Here is a 21,279-nt window from a genome sequence, read left to right as displayed (position 1 = left end):
GTAGAGCGGGCCTACATCTGGAGACAGGGTGGCACTTCTAAATCTACGTGGGGGCCCGTGATAGTGAGTGATAGTTACCGGGAGGCTTCTCTTTTAATGTGAAATTTCATTTTTTTTTCGTAGAGTGTGACTACAGGGGTCTCTACTTCACCCTCCTCCCATTTTTAAAAATGGGTCTTATAATTGTGTCCTTTCAGTTTTCTGGAACAGACCAGATAACAATATTTTTTGAGACACTAAATAATGAAAACTCGCCCACCAATGCGCATTTGTTTTGATTATAATGGCGGGTAAATTATCTGGACCTGCTCTTGTTTGTTTTAATGATAGAATGGTATCCTTAATATTCTTTACAGAGAACAACGCCAACATATTGGTTCTATATTAAATCTTTCCTCCCCAGCTCTTTCCCCTTTCCTATACCATACATTTCGGCCAAGTATGTCACACATACCGCTTTTTCCACAATATAGCAGATGTTTCCTGCCTCTCTCCCTGATCCACGTTGCCCAAATTCCTGGAACTTTAAAAAAATGTTTTGCTTCAGTTGCTTTCGAAAGTTGTTTCCAACAATTCTCGCTATAAACCCTTTTCTTACTATTTATCAGAATTGTGTACCTCCTTTTAGTAACGAGGAGAATGGTATGGATCTCATAATCATACTTAATAAGAGTTCTCTCCCATTTTCTTATTTGTCTTTTCAAGGCTTTCCAATGCTCTACAATCCGTCAAACCACATTTTTCCTTCTCTTAGTAACATCTGGTCCATTTTTTACTGTTTCTAAACCCTAGCAGATATCTTTCTGTATCCCTCGTTGTAAGCCGTCTAGGGAAATCTACCTGTAACGAGAGGATCTTCTCTCTAATCATAAAATCTTATGCATTTATTTCAAGATGCATGGGGTAATGTTCACTTCCACACATCTGTTTCATCATAAAATGTTCAACCTCATAAAAGAGCCAAGTGCGTGTAAAAATATAGTCAATGGAACACATTTGATTCCCATTTGTAAAAGTCTGCCTAGCTGGATGATCTGGATGGATATGTCCATTTAGGCTGAGCATCCCAATACAGCCCAGGAATTTGACCAGTGCTGCATTACATGTCCCTATTGGGAAACATACAGATTTAAAGTTATTCGCTGATAAAATATCTTTATACAATGAGTCTCAACTTTCTGGATCCTATTTGTGGTTAAAATCCACCAGAAACACAGGCAGTTCCACTCCATAATCTTCCATATTGCCTACTTGGAAATACACATTAAGTATCACCATACTTCTCCACTGATTGACCATTTTACATAGATGCACCCTACAAGCCACAATCCAAAGGCTTCTCACTTTTAGCATTTGTCACATTTTAAAACATTTTTGGGGAGATTAGTGTTAAGAGTCCTCCCGAGGCTGACCCCAGCTTCCCTTGTTAGCTTTTTTATACACCTACATGAATCGATTTATAACAAGTAGTTCATCGCACAGCCATGTTTACTGTAGACATAAAATCTCATAGACTTCTGTTATTTCATTAAAGATTTCTAAACTTAACATTCTGCTCAAACCACAAACATTCCATGATTGAATTATCAGGCTGTGCAAACTAATTCTATCCTCATCTAGATCGCTCAAAGCCCCAGATTCTCTAGCAACAGGAGATGCTAAGCACGCATATTGATTCCTCTCCTCAAATACACTCCTGCACTCGTTTAGACTATCTGGAGGAATGGTCACCCTTCGTGATCCTCTACAGCTACTCTCCACCAGTCTAACACCCATGGTTATTGGCGGCATAACCTTACTTGATAATTCCCCAGACCCGCATGATTATTTAGGAAGGTTTTACTTTTTGTGCCTCATTTGCAATTTCCCTTTCCGGTACTAACATAATACCTTCTTTCAAAATCTCGTTCTCTGCTTTTCCAAACTCATCTTTAACAATTTCTGAGAAAAGCAGTGCCTTTGGTATTTCTTTCCCTCCTTTATTGCTGGTAAATCCAACTTGCTGTATATCTTTTGAGATATTGCTTTTAGACTTGGGCATTTTGAAAGGGAATACAATATTTGTGATCTATTTATCACGATCACCATTCTCTCCCAACGTTTTTACTATTACTATCTCTGCACCAGGGTCGGACTGGGATCCAAAACCGGCCCTGGCAAAGTGCTCGGCTGGCCCCTGGGGATGCGGCCGAGCTGTTTGCCAGGGCTGGGTTAAGCCTATTTTGTTACAGAGGCCAATATTGCATCTATGCTGCAAAAACGTCCCTGTAACAAAAATGGCCCCCCAGGGCACCACAACCGGCCCCCACCCTGGCGGCCCACCAGGGAAATGCCCGTTGCCCACTATGGCCAGTCTGGCCCTGCTCTGTACTTCCTTTTACTCTTTCGTAGCCTCTGTATGTTGGCCTAGGCCATTGTACGAGCTCTGAGCCCCCTCTCCTACCCTAGTCCCAGCTATTCTCCCCCTTTCCTCTCCTTTTCTTTGTTGGAGCCTGTTTTATCTCAATTTTCCACTTATGTCACTCTCTTTCCCTTTTTTCTTAGATTTCTCACAAAAGCTCTATTTGACCTATTTGAGCCTGACATATATCTTTTATACATATTGGGGTATCCCCTCATTTTGATTAGCATTGGAAATCTGGAAAAATATTCTTCTGGGTACCCTCTTTTGAAATTCCACCCATGCCTCTTACTCTTCCTGTGGCTTAGTTTTCAGATTTCCCTCCACTGGTCGCACTAGAGTGGACATCCATTCATTTATTTTTCTTAATTCACCTGCAATACCTTGCAACAGCATCTCCTGAAAGTTTCAGATATAATTATTCTGCACCATCACTTCAAAGATACCATGCAATGTTTTTGCAGTATTGACATCATATTCAACATGGATGATGTTGTCCAGGCTAACATTTTCATGACTAAGGAGGAATGCTGGTTTGCTTCTCTTAATCCATTCTGGGCCACTTTGGGACTAAAATCCAGTGAGCCAGTTATCTCTTTTCCCACGTCAAGGTTTCCTCTGCATTCACTCCCATTTCGCCTATATTCCCTGGGGCTTCTTCTTGCCTAGAACTGGCGTTACGAAAATTGAGGGGGCCTCCCTGCACGGTACGAAGATGGGCCCCCTTCAGGCTCAATCAGGAGCTCTCTGGCCAGAGTGCAGTGCCGAGGGGGCCCCCCGCAGCGCGGGGGCCTGTGTTACGCCCCTGTTGCCTAGTCGTTTCTACCGCAGGTGAAAATAACCGGGCGTGTAGAAGATTCTCGGTTCCAGCAAGGACTTATTACCAGCAGCAACTCCTGTATAAGGCTGCTGGGGCTGCGTCCCCACTCCTTTTATGGCTTCCTAATATAAAAGCTTGTTTCAATAGACAAAATTAAAATGAAGGTCTAAAAAGTAGGGGCCCTATTAACAAGCCCCTTGCGCCACTTTTGCATCACTTTTAACAAGGGAACAGTGACACAAAAGTGGCGCAAGGGGCTTGTAAATAAGCCCCTAGGATTTTTTGGGCACTTTTACAAGGCTTTCTGCGCTTGCATGAGCATGTGCCTGGTTTACCCATGCACAGCCCTTGTCTTTTCTCACAGCGTTGTGACGTCCATTTCATTTCTCCACCTTCACCTAGAGCGCTGATTAAAAACAGCCATGGGCGTTTTGCCTCCAAGCCCGGACAAGTCTGCATGCCACTTAGCAGTAGTTACTCCACCCTTTACTATCTCTGCACAGGGTGAGGTGTGGCCAGCAAGCTTCAATGACCACACCCATCCTGTGTTGAGACGGGAAAGCGTGGACTGGACTTAGGAATCAATCATGCGAAAGACACCACAGACAAACCTACTTTGTCAGTCTGTGGTGTCAGGTCACGTTTTGTTTAGTGTATTTAAAGTCAGAAAAGGAGCCCATTCATAATCAGCACGAGCATGCACATGAACCTTCGATCCAATTGTGCTGTGCTGTGCTGACTGACCTGTTCCAGCAACAACAGACCAGATCAGCAGCTGCCTGAAAAAAACACCACAAGTAAGTTGGGAGAACAAAGTAAATATCTGTTCACTCTCTTGTCTTTTCTTTCCCTTTCTAACTGCTGCTCTCTCTCCTCTGAGCACCAATAGGGTCAGCGCTAAACTCTTTACTGTCAAGAGTACATCTGGTTGTTTTATCTTCCTTGCAGATTACATATGCTTATTTTTGGGACAGTGGGACATCTAGATGAAATTTGCAGGTAGGATAAAACAAGCACTAGCAAAGCCGCTAAGTGTAGCTGGTTTCTCAATAAGTGATGTTTCGTCTGTTTCTGCAAGTGGGTGAGTTATTGAATGTAAGGGCTGCCTGAGTGGGTAGGTAAATGTGATGAGTGGTTGTATGAATTGGGTGAATGATAGTGGGAAGCTTGATGCAGATGAGTGAATATCAGTGGGTAGATGATTGATGTCAGGTAAGTGAAAGTGGATGAATTGATGAATGTGTATAGGTTAGTGTGTAGGTTAGGGAATGGTCTTGAGTAGGTAAGTAACTGAGTGGATGACTATAGGAATGATAAGGTGCGTAGATTGAAGTTCATTAAAACACCGTGAATTGTCTGAAATGCAACCTGTTTCCATCAATAACTTATTTTAATAATATAATGGGAAGTACAAAAGTGAGTGGGTGGGGCAATGTGAATTAGGTGAATGAGTGGTAGGGTAGATCAGAATGCATGATTGATTGTGTAAAGCAGTATGAGTGAGAGGGTTAATGACAGAATGGGTGAGTAAATAGATTGGAGTGGATGGTTCTGAGGGGGAAACAGAGTGTATGGGTGGAGGGATGAATGGGAGATGATGAGAAAATTGTGCAAAGCATAAACTGGTAATACTGGTGAAGGTGTGAAGGGAGACTAGATAGTCTCTGGCGTTTTAGCTGGGACTGAATTCTCATTCAAATAATGCATCCACTAAGCCTTCAGATAAGGCAATGATCTGTATTTGACTCCGTGGTCGAACGTCCACTGAAGGAGTTCGACAGGGGTGCATATTGGCCCCCTTTCTCTTCCTCGTGTATACAAATGGTCTAGAATCAGCCCTGATAGAACAGAATTTAGACTTTCCAAAAATTGGTGGCAACCCGGTCCCGTTGTTGTCATACACAGACGACACGGTTTTTAATGGCATTAACTGCAAATAGCTTACAGAGTTCCTTGAATGTTTTTACTGGTTTTATGTCAGCCTTGGACATAAAAGTAAATTTCACGAAATCTTATGTTATGGTCTGTGGTCCAAGACACACCAAATCTAGGACACTTTCTGTAAAGGACAAGACAATTAATAAGGTCTCTAATTTTACTTACTTGGGGAATGTTTTTATTAATAAACTGAACTGGGACACTCTTATCACATCCAGGGTGCTGAATACTAACCGCGCTGTGGAAGGCCTTTTTCGCTTTGCATGCAAGTCAGGCCACAAACCAGTAATGGAATTGATCACCTTATATAAAGCAAAATGCTTGTCTATTGCTACCTATGGGGCCGGGAGTATGGGGAGTCCACAAAAGTACTCAATTGCAAATACAAGAAAATAAGTTTTTGAAAAGAATATTGATGATCCCAAAAAGGGCACCCTCAGCTTTCTGTCACAGCGAGGTAGGGATGGGTTTCATCTCAGATGTGATTAACATTGCCCCATTGATCCTTTGGGCCAAAGTCTGGTTGTCAGAAGATTTAAATCTCACAAGAGCGATCATTAAGGATTGTATGAAGCTAGATAATGCTGAGGCCATTCCATGGCTTTGCTACGTGATACGAAAAATTGATGAAATAGGCCTAGGGCATTACTATGATAATCCATTGAGCATTGACACAAATATGAAACTCGTCATAAAAAATGCGAATTTTGCTGAGCATAACAATCTCAGGCAGCAACTATGGCCGCACCCCCACCAAGTTTGGCACCTCTTTCAACAACAAATTTATTTGTCCTTTACCACAAATTCGCAGCACAGTTTTTACTGGCTAAGTTTCGGCTTTGCACATTGCACTTTCTAGTGGCCTTTCCCAAACAGGCTGGTTGGTGCAATAACCTCACTTTTTCCTCCTGTGACGGTGTAACACAACAAAGCACTTTGCACTTTATTCTTTTTTGTGCACTTTACAGAGCAATGGTCACATTTCCTTATTCGATTTTTAAGAGAAAGTTGCCCCCGCAATTACCAGGAAGGTTTCGATCTCCTGCAATCTCTGTCCTCTGAAGTTATTTGCGCTGCAGTATTAAATTTTATTAGAATTGCATTTTTAATAAGGAAACGGTATGAAATGTAAATGAAATGACTGCTTGACCTTTTTAATAATTTTAACCTTGAACTTTAAAAAAATAAATAAATAAGCAAAGAACACATTATGTAGTATTTGTGTCAGTGTCAGGGTTTATCAACTGAGCTTTCTTGGTACTCTGTGGGTTATGTTGGCCAATAAGTGCCAGAGTGTGTAGACTTTACATTGTTTGCTACTTAATGGGGAATGAGGTGTTCCCCAGCCTGTATTACATGATAGGACTTTTGCCAGTTTACAGTACATACGATTTTGCACCAAGGTGAAAATTTAAACAATCCACCTTTGCTTTACATGTGCTCTCTTTACATGGATAAGAAGTGAACAAATATCTTTTACTATTTTAAAGGTGAAGGAGACTAAATGAAGTACAGAGCAAAGTAAGGTTGCTCTGTTTCAGCATTCACACTGCCATTTGATATAGACCATTTTTGCAACTATGTACAGCCATTCAGACAATTTGCAATTTCCTGAACCTATGTAAATCCATTTTCCGGTCTTATGCAATGCCCTCGACTATTTAGCAAAAATAAACAGGAAAATAACACAAAAATTACACTTCTTAAGACTAAATTTATGTTGTATTTATTTTACAGGGATTGTGTGAAGAACGCCCACACATAGTATTCCTTAAAATTAACACTGAAGAAGCAAAGGTAAGTATTTTAAATTATGCTGGAAAGAGCATGAAAAACCGTAAGAGGCCAGTGAGCTGTGTGTATACTTCTGTTGTCATCTTTTATTGGCCTGCAGGTCCAAATTAAAATGTTGGCAGGACTGAGAGTACATTGATCCTTTGGGGGATCATATTGTAAGTGTCATTAAAGTGGGACCACAATGCTATGACACAGAAAGTCCTGCAGTACCAAGCAATGTATATGCACATGAAACCACATATGGGTGTTGTTTGATGTTCTACCACTGACTAGTTCTAAGAATCACTCACTGAACTAACCCAACAGGTTATAACAACCTGTATTTCCCCATGTTACCTAACCATGGATATTTAGGTCTGTTTCTAGGCAAGTCGGAAAGTGTGACTTGTGTTAGTTTAGAAGTTCTTCGACGAGCTAGTGGTAGGGAGATGACCTGGTTTTATCTAATCGAAGACACATACAGAAGATTCCACATCAATGCAAGAGAGTGGGCTATACATAAAAAGGTTTTTCCAAAGGAGGAAAATCGGTTGGAATACCCTAAAGTTCTTATTTGTACAGGTTATAAGAAATTTGAGAAACAAGAAAGAGAATCCTTATTAATTCATCAATTCTCTGGGCGTATTTTAACTGTATAATAATATCAATATAATATAAAAATAATTGTATATAATTGAAAACTGGCTGACGCAGATGCGTGAGCTATTTTTTCTTTAACAGAATAGTATCTGAACTGTGATTTGATGGCGAGAAAGATGTTTCTTTTATTGCTGCACTTTGTTTGACTTGGCTGTCCTCGTTTTCTTGTTGCACCTGGAGCGGACACCGGGGTGAGGGTGGAGGGGGGAGCGAGGGATTACTACTTTAGGCAGACAAGGGACGTTGGCATCTGCACAGCCCGACACTGGCGGCTGGTGACTTTTAAGCCACAAGCAAAGCGAGCAAGCGAAGCTAACATAAGTGGGTACAGGTTGGGTCCTCCTGCCAAGAGAAAATTGGAAAAATATTGGCAAATGGTGAATTTTAAAGCAAAAGTATTCTGCTGTTAAGTGGCTGAAGAAGATTTGCTTTCAACGTAGGAATTCCTCCCTGCAAAGTAATAAATCCTTCCTACTGAACAAAAGCAACACTTTACATTATCAATATCGATACAATGGCAAAAATCACTGCTGGCATGGAAAAGCTATTAATTTAACAGTGTGACGTAGGGGTGCAACACAAGCTGGGCTCACACCCGCTTTAAACACTTATGTGACCATAGGTTCCTCAGTACGGGGATTATTGAGGGACGGCAACGGGTGTGCATCACACGCTCATTGCTACTGACATCATCTAACACCTGCAAGACAGTTGGCACTGCTTGGCAAACACAGTGGCAGCAGAAGAGGCTGACAGCAAAGTTAAGGAATAACCCCAATCAATGGCCTCTGTGGTTTTTAAGGCCCACTGCTCGTGAATCTGGGTTAGAGCTGCCAGGGAACCTTAAGGGGGTGAGTCACTTAGAGGCACTTAACATAGCAAACAGAGCGGAAGACAGCCCTCTCAGGGCTCCAGAGAAAGCTCGCTACGTCTGCTCATATCAGCCAGCAGGCAGGGTTTAAGGCAGTGCAAACAATGCGGTTCCTACAATCTGTGGTGCCCAAGTGTTGCTAAAATATAGCGCCTCTGTCTTCACTCTTCAAGGCAGGTTCACGACAAGGAGCTGTTACACTCGTAACCACTGGACTTCAAACACAAACAGTGCACACTCCACCCTGTGTGAGAAGAGACAGCCCACTCGCATGTGTTCCAAGACACACAAGTGTGCATTAGCAATGAGCACCTTAAGACCGCCGGGCTGCCTGAATAGCACACCAAGGGGCATATCATCAAGGCGGCGATATGAAATTAACGCCGCTCTTGGGTCCGTTTTCGGGTGAAAAGCGGCAATAATTTCATCGCCTTATCAACAAAGACACACTATTGCTGTTTTGCTGACTTAGCGCCCATCACAACAACGTCCAGCTGTTTGCATCTTAAATGAGATGCAAAGTGGGCGTTCCGTCCCAAAATAACTGGAGAAATGTCGCTAACCGACATTTCTCCAATTATCAATGAGCACGCTAACAAGCATAGCGATAAGAAAAGAAGCGCTATGCGCGGTTATTGCTACTTTCCTTACGCCTGCTTTTAGGTTGACTTAGCAATGATATCCAATGGAAGGTGAATATCATGGTTAAGTCTGCCCTGCCCTATCAGCAAGGTATCGCCAAACGTTGTGCGATTATCGCTGGATTTCCAGCGATAATCGCACATTTGGCAGCTTGCGCCTGGAATTTTATTGCTTTTGAGATAAGCGTTGCTGATAGCACGCTATCTCCAAGATAAAATTCAGCACTAGCCGGCGATAATTATCCTCGCACTAAGCGCGCTGAGCGATAATTATCGCCGGCCCTTGCTGATATGCCCCTAAGTGTGTTTATGTGGGCCGTTGGGAGGTGGGGACAGAGGGCCAGAAGTACCTTCTGGTGTCTAATGCTACAAGCAGCCTCCAGCCCTCCCTTTAACAAACCAGCAGTGAGAGCACAAACCGCACTGGTGGTAACTGTGGACTCTGCAAACAGCGGCTGCAATCTCACAGCTGATGTAAAACCCTCAAAGTCCTCAACTCTTAAACACCTGGAAACCAACACAGCGCAAGATTAATGTCATTAAACAAAAACAACGAGCGCAAGATTAATGTCATTGAACAAACAACACAGCAAGCGATTAATGTCATAAAACTGAAACACAACACAGCGGGTTATTAATGTCATGAAACAGACACTGAAATGCCTCTTCCATAGCACAGGCGGAGCAGGAAATAAAACGAGCATAATCCGTGTTGAGAACACATACTGCCATTCTTCACTTTTCACTGTGATACAAACTTGCAGTACCAGTGATTTCGGGTCCACTCACTATAGCTCACTGCCCACCACACTGCAAGGCTGCTTTGTGCTCCCGCTCTCTCAGTACCACGGTTTGAGAGACAACTTAGTGCTCGGCAATACCCCAGTCCCCAAACGCTTGCGCAAGACGTGAGTGTGCACACTTTTCAACTCACGCTGCCACCCACTATCAGTTGTTAAAATGTTGTTCTAGAAGTGTAGATGCAGTGTTTTGATAAGGGCCTATACACTTCCATTAAAAGTATTGAACGCCTACTAAGAGGTGTAGACACTCTCCGTTTCAAGTTCTGAAAGAAGTGCAGGCACTCCGTGACTGAGTATCGGCCCATTTAAAGCACTGTCTGCTATACTTGCACCACCAACATCCGTGGGACACCTGGGCATGCTGCTCTCCTCCCTCTGGTCTGAAATCCACCATACTCTTGCACCAATGTCCTCGCGTCTAATCTGCCCTCACCGTCCGCATTGGCCATATGGTGTTTGTGTAGTAAGCGCTCAGCAGCATACTCACCCTAATCTTTACCTGTCCCTTACGCCATGTTGACATTTTCTTTTGTCACTAGAGCGAACTCTTATGGAAGCACTTACCGCGATCAAAATTACTGCTTTCCCAAACTTTCTTAACATATTTTTTTTTTTTTCATTTACTAACCCCCCCATCCCCCCCCACCCCCCCGCCCAACGAGTCCAGGACTGGAGTTAGATTAGTTACTACGGCTACTGGCCAACGCTGTGGAAAGTTGTCTGCTCACCTGTCTATGAACTGCACCCCTGCTCTTCCCACACACACCTGCCTTAAATGTTTTAAGGACATACAGCTCGCCACACTATTCACCTGTCTTTCCCCCCACGACACACTCGCATGATAAGTGTTTGCGTGACATCTCGAGATAGCGCCTAGTGTCCAACACACACTGTGGTGAGCCACCACTTCACACCACTGACATCTTTAGCACTCACACCACAGTATTGTAGCGAGTTCGGCACTATGCTAGCCTCACTCTTCAACTATCCCCTATCACAAACTTGCGGCATCAGTGATTTGGGACACCTCGGTGAACTGCCCCTCCATCTGAACTCGGTCCTTCCCGCGCACTCACCACCAGTCTGTGAGGCAGTGTAAAGTGGTGCTCCAGTTCCGCCTCCAAGTACTCCGAAGGCTGTATTCTTTTCCCTGCCCAAACTGTTTTTCCTGACCTCCTCGAACATTTATCACACATTCCTAATGTTCCTTTTTGTAAAAATTGCAATCCGGCCCATTGATTACACTTTATCTGGCCCCAGGTGGAGATTACGGCTCGAGCTGGAGATTACAGCCCCAGCTGGATAGTTCAGTTTGGGTACGGAGGGTACGCTCCAGGTGCGGAGATTACGCTCCGGGTTCGGAAATTCCAGCCCGAGTGCTGACCTAAAGTTAGGAGTCGTAAGTGCGTTCTGTGAATACCAAAATTCGTAAGTGCCTTTTGTGAATACCAAAAGTAGTAAGTTTAGAATTTTGTCTCACATTAGTTCTGTGAACCAGAGCCAGTATGAGTAGGAGCATGCTTGCAAGTTGTGGCTAGGGCCGTATCTACTAATCTTATGCATGCAGCTGATTTCCAGGCCTTGAAATATATGAATCTTTTGGCACGATAAAGGATCATATTTTGATCAGGTAGTGTCCTGTCCTACAGTGCATCTTTATTTCTTTCATTTTTCATTTTATTTGATTTGAATTAAAAAAAAGACAGAAACATATATGTAGGATTCCCATGTCAACCTGTGTTCAGATGGTGGAAGCTAGCGCCAGGAAACCTAAGGCAACCGTTGCGCTTAAGAAATATAAATAACATAACGTTACATTTCAATCATCAACCATTATTAATATGAATTAGAATCCACAAAGTATTTATGTTTATGTTTTGGTTTTTGTAAAGTGCATGGCTGCCCAAGGGCTTCCCAGTGCTGAATGAGAGTGCTGAAAAAGAGGGTGGGTGATTGGGGGTTAGAGTGGGAACAGCCATTCTCCAAGCTTCTTCGTAAACTGGGCTACGCTTGAAGCAGTCTCAGCTCCCGGGACTTAGAGTCTCTGTCTTTTTAAAATTCTGCTCAAATTATATAAAAACAAAATAAAAAAAGATGCACTGTAGGACAGGACGCTAACTGATCTAAGTACTGACAGGGGACTCCACCAAGGATCAAAGGCTAATTTGCAAATGCTAATTAGCTGCACAAAGAATGACAGCAGCCACACCACCCTTAACTTCATGAAAGGTCCCGCCACTTACACATGGGCTTTAATGAAATCATGATCCGCCACCAACCATACTGTCTGGACACTCTGATTGGTCAGTCAAAATGTAAACAATGTCTGTCTTCTGGGGGCATTTTACGGAACCAGATGAAAAGACCATGCTTTATAGCCTGGTCAGATCAGCTTGACCTTCACCAATGAACGCTGCTTCAATAGCTGAGAAAGAAGATTTGATGCAGACACAGCACAGCTGCCATTCTACACCTCAGGGGACAGGAACTTGCATCCTGTCCAGTTTTCGGAGAAACACTCCTGTATACTGACCAGGTGGGACACAAGCAGATTTCTGCTCTACTCATCCTTCCACCATTGACCTGAAAGGTATGGGATGGTTATTTGTTTACAGTTTGGGGAGCCAAGAGGTCTAGCGAAGGAGAGAAAAATATAATTAGGGATGTGCGAAATTTGCATATTTTGCTTTCTCGTAATTATATGAAATTTCAGGAACATTTCGTAAAATTGCACGTACTTATGTGAAATGCACATCTGTCATTCAGAGCTATATTTTAGGACAAAATGCATCCTAGCATCAATTTTTGATGCAAGGAAACATAGCGCGAAAAACACAATTCCCATAAATAACAGCCACCCGTGTTCAGGTCGCTCGCATGGTTCCCATCCTAAAACTTCGCTGTGAATGGCAGCATAATTACGCAAAGTGGCCTATTAGCATACATTTGGGAACTTCTCCTAACAAGCATAATGCAAAATATCCCAAATCATTTGAATTTTACCAGTGTAATTTAAATTTTAATTCAAATACTATACAAATACAGAGCACCCGATGAAAAACAAACCACAGTCCCTCTTGTCTGTTGTACGTCACTCATAAATTTACACAGATGCAGCACTTGTAATGCAGGTAGTTTGAGGTCCAACATTGCTCTGACTAAATGGACAGACTCTGATCCCAGTTTTGTTTTACACAAGGAGACACAGGGTGAGGTTGCATTTGAACTTAATAGATTGAAAGTCAAGTGACCAGGTCACCCCTATTTGATCCTTATTAGTGGAGCCATGATACAAACTAAGGGGAAGATTTGCAAGCCCCTTGCAACATCTTTTGCACTGCCGTAGCGTCGCCTAAACAATGTGGCCCATTTACAACTAGACACATCTAGGGAGATGCGTCACGTTGTAAAGCCCTGCATCACTTTATACCTGTGTCAGGTATAATGTATGCAGGGTGGGTGTTCCCAAGCAGGAAAGCCTCGTAGAAGTGTTGCAGTGAAATCTACACGATTTCACTGGGCCACTTCTAGGATGCCACTGCGTCCAAACCTTACGCCTGCTTGAAGCAGGTGTAAGGAGTGACGCAGTATAATGAGGATAGGCCTCCTGATGCATTTCTGGAGTTGCGTTGTGCTTGCAACACGATTCCAGCAATGCGTGACTTTTGGGCAAATAGATGCGTCAGAATATCTGATGCATCTGCCAATTCTTGTGGCATGATGCACCGTATTGTAAATACGCTGCATCCATGGTGGCAAAAGGGTATCGCAGTCTGGTGCATGGAAACTGAAGCATCTCTACAGATGCGTCATTTTCTTGTAAATCTGCCCCTCAAGGATTACAGTTAAATGCTGGGGCTTGGCTAGGCTCACCTTCCTGTCAGGCCTCGTTCAATAGCATGGGTGGAAGGTAGTTCCACAGTCCCTTTGTTATCTCCTGGGGATTACCAAGTCATAGAGCTTTAGTACCCAGTGGGGTAGCAAAGCCTGAGGACCCCCATGCAAAGTACATGGAGCCCCCCCCCCCACCAGATCCAGTAGGAGCTCACAGCCTAGGATCCCGCCACCCATGCAGTGCCAGGGGGGGCCTCCCGGAGCTCGGGGGAACCATCCCCCACAGCGGTGACTGCGGGTGCTAATGTTACACCACTGTTAGCGCCCTTTTGTAAAAATGCCTTGTCACAGAAAGTAAATGTCTTGCGGTGCCCTCTCCTCGGGAGTGATCAGTTACAGTCAACTGACCTGCGGTCATCACAACGACTCCCACTCTAGGGTGAGACTCCGCAGACTGCAGCGCTGTGGGGCGGCACCCACAGCACTGCAGTGCCCAGTACCCTATTAGTTATTGTAATAAACTGCATAATTATTGGAGTATTTGATCGAAGACATTTTCATGGGTAAAAGTGTCTTAGAAATTGTAGTGTGAATTTACAGTGGTTATTTGATGATTAAGCGCACACGTTACTACTGGACGGTCCCCATTGCGCACCAAGGGCCATATGTAGGTAGCCTAACATTTACCACTTCATAAATACCGAATTTTACCGATTCGGTATTTATGAAGTGGAAAAATGATATGTAGGTAATCCATCGGTAATATTTACCGATTCGGAATGGGTCGGTAATTTAGAATCGGTATTTACCGATTCGGTAATGGTAACTGGCTTCCCATTGATTCCTATGGGCCAGGAGGCCCATAGGAATCAATGGGAAGCCAGTTACCATTACCGAATCGGTAAATACCGATTCGGTAATGGGGGGAGCACAATCAAGGGTGGCAGGGTGTCACAGTGACACCCTGTTGCACCCCTGATTCCTGCATGTGTGCTCATGTGGCACACATACATGCCCTAAGGGCATGTATGTCTGCCACATTGCACACTTCAAAGTGCAAAAAAATGCTTTTTTCCAGCTATTTGTCATTTACCACCAACTTTTAGTTGGTGGTAAATAACGAATCCCCACAACAACCACACACTCCCCCTACATATCATTTCAGGATTCGGTATTTACCGAATCGGTAAAATTACCGAATCGGTAATTTTACCGATTCGGTAAATTACCGAATCCTGAAATGTGCCCCCTACATACCAAAAGCCTGAATACCGGTCGGTAACGGGATATTTACCGAAAATCGGCCGTTACCGACCGGTATTGGGCTTCCTACATATGGCCCCAAGTCTGTTGTTCTTACTGTCTGAATGAAAGTGGAATAGTCTGTCTGAAAATGCAAAAATTTAATCCATTTATATTTTTTGCAGGAATTTATTGACCATTTTCAAATCACAGGTTTACCTGCATTCCAGTATTACAGGGGCACTACAAAGGTACAGTATTGTTTACACAGTTATATAGATATATTTAATGTTAAAAATGGTAATTATAGTCAAAACCAGAGTTATAAATATCTACCTTTGTATAGTAGGGACTGTATTAGGGATTTGCTTTCTCTCACTTCATGCAGCCTTTAACCCCTTCAGTGCCCATGACGAGATAGTCTCGTCATGGAGCGCGGTTGCGCTGTGCCCATGACGAGACTATCTCGTCATGAACCCCGCCCGCTAATGAAACGCCCGGCACAGGGCGTGGAAAGGGCGGGGCACTGAAGAGGTTAAGTAATTGCTTCAGAACCTGTCTGAAGCAAGTCAGGTTGTAAGGGAAGGTCAGGGAAGTGGAAAGGTATATCATACTGGAGTGGCATAGTTAGGGTTGAGGTGCACTTGGAAAGTCGATGTTTAACTTGGGCCCCAGCCTGAGGTGATCTTCCATAGTTTTGATGACGCAGGAAGAAAGCTTCAAACCTTTGGGGTGAAAATGAAAATCTATTTCCTCCACTAATAGTTTTATTTGCAGTCAGCATGATGGGAATTCTGGCCTTGCTTAACCCAAGAGTCATGGTTGGGTATGACAGGAAGAACTGAAAAAGCAGGTCTTCCAGATTCTGAATTATACGGTACAACACACGATGCATTATATGGAGTGAGCACCGTGTACATTTGTAAGAAAATATATTTTCTGAAAACCCAAATATTCTAAAATCCAATTAGTGGAAAAAATACAAGAAATGCAGTTTGGTGGAAAATAGTGGAAAAAACCCAAGAACAATTAAAAATAATGACTGAGAGGGAGGTATGGTAGCAATAGGTTTAAGCAGAGGATTGAGAGTACAGAAGGTTCCCCGCCCCCGATAAAAGTTGGAAAAAGGAGGCACGAAGCGACAAGAAAATAAAAACAAAATAAATAAATTGGTGAAGTATGGCGGTTGGGGGAGTATCACCACACTAAAAACAAAGCTGGAGGGGGAAATGAGATGATGGAGAAGGGAGGGAAAGGGGAAAGTGGGCGCTAAAACAGTGGAAGAAGGAAAGGGATATTTAAGGTTTTGGCATACTTGTAGGAGTGTGATGGTTTGGTGTTATGTTGGTACTGTCATTGGTAGCGCTGGCAGGGCAATGTGTGGTGCAGGCTGAAGTAGCCTTCCGAGAAGGGCCGGAGCACCTAATTTTGTACAAATTAACCACTGCCATCACTACACCAGTCCCATCTCTCCCCAATTTTATGGGTGACACTACAAAATACCATCAGCATTGAAAAATCTCAGGCCTGAGGAACTGTCTGCTCTCACACGTTCAGTAGACAAACACACACTGTGCTTACTTGTTTCTAGCAGTTATTGATGCTCAGGGCAGAGGGACTATGGGTTCTCCCAATCCCGGCTGTGTGGCGTTACTACGCAAACTATTATAACGCATGCTTTTACAACGCAAGCTCCATTACAACGCAAGCTATTACAATGCAAGCCATTTCAACGCATGCCATTACAACATAATTTACTATTCTTACCTCAGGGAAGGTGCTGGTTAGCGTTGTAATGGAATGCGCTGTAATAGCATGCATTGTAAAAGAACTTGAGTTGTAAAGGCATTGCGTTGTGATGCCTGCGTTGTAATGGATGTTTCCCTGCAATCCCACACTTGTGGACATGATTGAGAAAGTAAGTAGTAGCCAAGTATGTAATTTCAGTCAAAACCCCATTAGTTTTGATGGACAGCCAACTCTTTAACAGGTTTCAAGATTCAGGAGCAGAGAAATGTTCAGGGTAAAGCCAGAAACTCTCCCTTTCAGACACCTAGCATGTTCACTGACATTCTTTCCTTGCTCGGCTGGAATTTAGTGGTCTATATTAGAAGACTTATAAAGCAGAGGCGCTGATTTGGAATGCATTTCCGTGTTCAAAGATTAAATACAAATGTATGTTTGTTCAAAAGTCTGTTCTGCGAGGGGCATTGGCACCATTGCAGTAATTAGTGGTTGATGAATAGTTGAACTGATATGACTCTGAACTGATAGTTAACTACAAATATTGTACTATTTAAAGATCCGCATGACCATAATGCAACATTATGTAAAAAAGACAAATCATGGAAGAGGTGCTTGACATATTGGGGCAATATGAAACTGAACCGAGCCATATGCAAATCAGTCTAGAACCTGTGCCTCATGGGAACAGTCAAGCCTGAACTGCCCAGCCAGGTCTTCCCTGGACCGGAAAAAAGCATCCTGGGACTGGTTTTGGGGTAACACCCCTCATCAGCCAGGCTAGCTTGAAACCAGTGGCAAAGTGAGCCAGGGACTCACATCTGGGCAAACCCTGCCAACTTAGGGCGAACAACACAAGGAGATGATGGACGGAGCGCTGAAACATTTCAGACACTCACTCCCAGTCACAGATCTGGATTGAATCCAGCATCATTATTTTGCTCACTTTGCCACCCCATTTTAAACCCAGCCATATGCAAATCAGTCTTGACCCTGTGCCTCATGGGAACAGTCCAGTCCGGACTGCTAAGCTAGGTCTTCCCTGGACTGGAAACAAGCATCCTGAGACCGGTTTTGGGGTAACACCCCTCATCAGCCAGGCTAGCTTGGATACATTGGCAAAGTGAGCAAGGAATCCAGGTCGGGCAAACCCTGGCAACTTAGGGCGAACAAAGCAAACACAAGGAGTTTATGGATGGAGCACTGAAACTTTTCGGACACTCACCCCCAGTCACAGATCTGGGTTGGATCCACTTATACAGAGCCATTGAGGAAACTAGAATGGGAATAGTGCTTTACATTATGGACCAATATGGAAGTGGCAGTACAACGGCACCTTACATTCCGTATCAATCTTAAAAAATGGCATATGAGAGCAATGTGGAAATTGTATTGAAAGTGTGTTACATACTGGGTCACTGTGGGAACTGCAGCGGTGTTGGTGCTTTACATACTGTGGCATTGTATGAAATAACAAAGCAATGTGTGCATTCCTGGGCAAAGGGTAAACTGCTTTCACAATACTCTTAGATAAATTAAAGTTTTTGTCTATAATAAGCCTTAATGAAGTACAGTATTTTCCCAGCCGATTGAGTTCTTATTGGTATACATTTCTGAAAATGTTTGCAATGATTTCACAATGCCATTCTCTTGTACTTTAATATTGACCGGTGCATTGAAGTCATAGCTTCGTACTGATCAATTGGGGATTGTTGGTTGTCTTTACCATACAAACGAGTCATCTTTTTTCCTAGGCTCATGGTTATCTTCAGGCCATAATGAGTCCTAATTTTTTCATGTCACAGTCCTCGATTTCCATAACCTCACCCTTATTGTGCAGTCACTGTATTTGCTTGCTCTTCGCTCCTCTAGTTGGGCTTCTAGGTATTAGCGCCACATGGTAAGGGTGAGGCACCAACAATGTAAAATCTAAAAATGACACACATTGTGCTAGTAAAGTGACTTGCCACCCTCTAGTTTGAACACACTGTGGCAAGGAAGGGTCAAACTAATCTGAATAAAGATTATCTTGGGGGCATATCATCAAGGAGCCGATATAAAATTATCGCCGCTTTTGCGTCCGTTTTCGGACGAAAAGCGGCGATAATTTTATTGCCTTATCAGCAAGGTCAAGCTATCGCGTGAATCCTTCCATTAGGTCCCTTTCCCGTAACGCCCACCTTTGCATCTCTATTGAGATGGAAAGTGGGCTTTCCGTCCCAAAATAACTGGAGAAATGTCGCTAACCGACATTTCTCCAATTATCAATGGGCACGCTAACAGGCATAGCGATAAGAAAAGTAGCGCTAACCTTGGTTATTGCTACTTTCCATACGCCAGCCATTATATCCAATGTAAGGTGGATATCATGACTAAGTCTGTCCTGCCCTATCAACAAGCTATCGCCAAACCGTGTGAGATTATCGCTGGATTGCCAGCGATAATCTCATATTTGGCAGTTAGCGCTTGGAATTTTATCGCTTTTGAGATAAGCGTTGCTAATAGCACGCTATCTCAGCGCTAAAATTCCACGTTACCCGGCAATAATTATCCTAGCGCTAAGTGCGCTTAGCGATAATTATCGCCGGTCCTCGATGATATGCCCCATAATGCGCTAGTAAAGCTAGACTCTTGGACCAGTATTTTCTCTCCAGATTTGATAACAACAATGCAAAGTTTTGAGGGTTTGTCAACTGGTTTTTAAATTAAAAGCAGAGAAATATAATTATCACTAAGGTGTAAGCATGGGACATCACCACATCTCTGTACATTGCCAAAGGGGTACTCTCCTTATCTCTGAGTGCATGCTACTATCCCAAAGTGCAGAATATGAGTGAGGCACTTTTTCCTGAAAATTATTATATGTTTTTGAAATGTAAAAGTAAAAAAATATGCTGCAGAGCATACCGTTTGCTGCAGCAAATTTATTAGACATTAAACATGACCGATTCTTCTTGCTTTGAACGTTTTAAAAATCAATTAATTGAATCCGTCTTTTCTTCTCTAGCACAACATATTGAAATCGCCCATGTATATGATGACTATGATTAATTTTCTTTCTTTTTTTACCCTGTACACAATTTCTTCAGCTCTATGAATTTGCTGGGGCCAACAAAGACCATATCCTGCAGAAGCTGTGTGAATTCGACCAGGGCTCTTAAGTACTTTTGGATCCATTCATGGCCTGAATTATTCACCTCCTCTGACAACGGCAACAGCCTACATACTATTTTTACTATAAAATGTAATAAACTTGATTAATCCCATCAGATACACAGTTCGTCTTCTCATTGTATGCATTTTGAACAGAGTGAATTGCCTTGTTTTTAAAAAGAATAAACAATATACAGTTGTGAACTTGTGTATTCCTCTCATATTCATTATTCGTCAGTTTCAAAGGTTATATTGGCCATACTGTGAACATCATCAAAGGACAGACACTGATGTCAGCTCACCTCGCTCATACTAGAGACATGAAGTAATGTGTTTTTAAGGACGTGCTCCAATAGGAATGGGGCATAGCGTACCATCCGGCAACACCACTTTCTTATCTAGTCACCAGTAAAAGTACACACCCACTAACTAAAAAACACTATCTAGAAAGAACCACAGACTCAACAATTAGGTTGAAACTAGCAGCAAGATGGCATTAGAAACCAATACAGTCTATTTGTGCTATAATGGTTGAGGGGTAATTTTGTTTGATTCCGAGCTTTAGAACTTATTACATTGTTCATGCATTTTCAAAGATATTAGTGTTATTTCTAAACTCTGACATTAATAACATCACGATATGGAAAATATCTGAAAACTGGGGAGATGATGTTCCGATTATCAATCGTGTAGAGGTCAGCAATCGAATGCCATGCCTATTAACTGTGTGTTGCTGCTCCTGAGGCGGAAGCCGGGAGCGAAGCTCTGGGACAATTTTAATACTTTTTGTGTCACCCATTAACTTGTTGTTTTTAAAAAAAGCTCACTCACTTGCCACATACTGGGGTTGAAAGCAGCTGATTTCGAGCTGCTGGTAGACCGCCAGGGACCGTTGTTTGGCGCCAGCACCAGCGCGCTGATACCGAGGCCACGCCCACTTGCAGGCCACACCCCTCCCCCCCCCGGAAGCAGTATAAATTATGTGCATGACCAGGACACGCAGCGGACGAGCGCAGCGGGCGCGACGAATGCGCGCCGAAGGCGCGCTTAAGGCAAGCCCGTCTGCGCCCGTCCGCGCACGTACGGGCCTAGGGCCATATCCCCTGCCTGACGGACCCACCAAGAGGGTGAGCTACTCTGGTCGAGACCTTTTGTCCCTTAGACCCACCAAAAGCCCCCAATGTAACTATCTTCATGACTCAGGTGGAAGCTTCACGAGCTGTGTCATCTGCTCCCCGGCCAAATTACACCTGGCGCAAGGGCCCCGGACTCACTCCGGCCTGAAGCTAGCAGTACTAAACTGCAGGTCGCTCCCCATGCATGCCCTGCTCATCAATCATCTTCTTGAGGACCATGAACTGGACATTCTGTTCTTAACAGAAACTTGGCTGACACCG

General features: G+C 43.4%; 1 protein-coding gene across 1 annotated transcript in view; it reads left to right on the top strand.

Moving 5' to 3' along the window:
* The window catches only part of LOC146862127 (thioredoxin-like), a 64,869-nt gene extending 44,783 nt beyond the window's left edge, over positions 1-20,086 (top strand). The window contains exons 3-5 of the mRNA XM_085641317.1: positions 6,897-6,956; positions 15,172-15,237; positions 19,819-20,086. Of these exons, the coding sequence (XP_085497443.1) occupies positions 6,897-6,956; positions 15,172-15,237; positions 19,819-19,890 (198 nt within the window). The 3' untranslated portion in view covers positions 19,891-20,086. The remainder of the gene's footprint in view (positions 1-6,896; positions 6,957-15,171; positions 15,238-19,818) is intronic.
* The last annotated feature ends 1,193 nt before the right edge of the window (positions 20,087-21,279 follow it).

The sequence above is a fragment of the Triturus cristatus genome, chromosome 2_2 (assembly GCF_964204655.1).
Source record: "Triturus cristatus chromosome 2_2, aTriCri1.1, whole genome shotgun sequence".
NCBI lineage: Eukaryota > Metazoa > Chordata > Amphibia > Caudata > Salamandridae > Triturus > Triturus cristatus.
The sequence above is the reverse complement of the archived record's forward strand: the minus strand, read 5'-3'. Positions and strand labels throughout refer to the sequence as shown.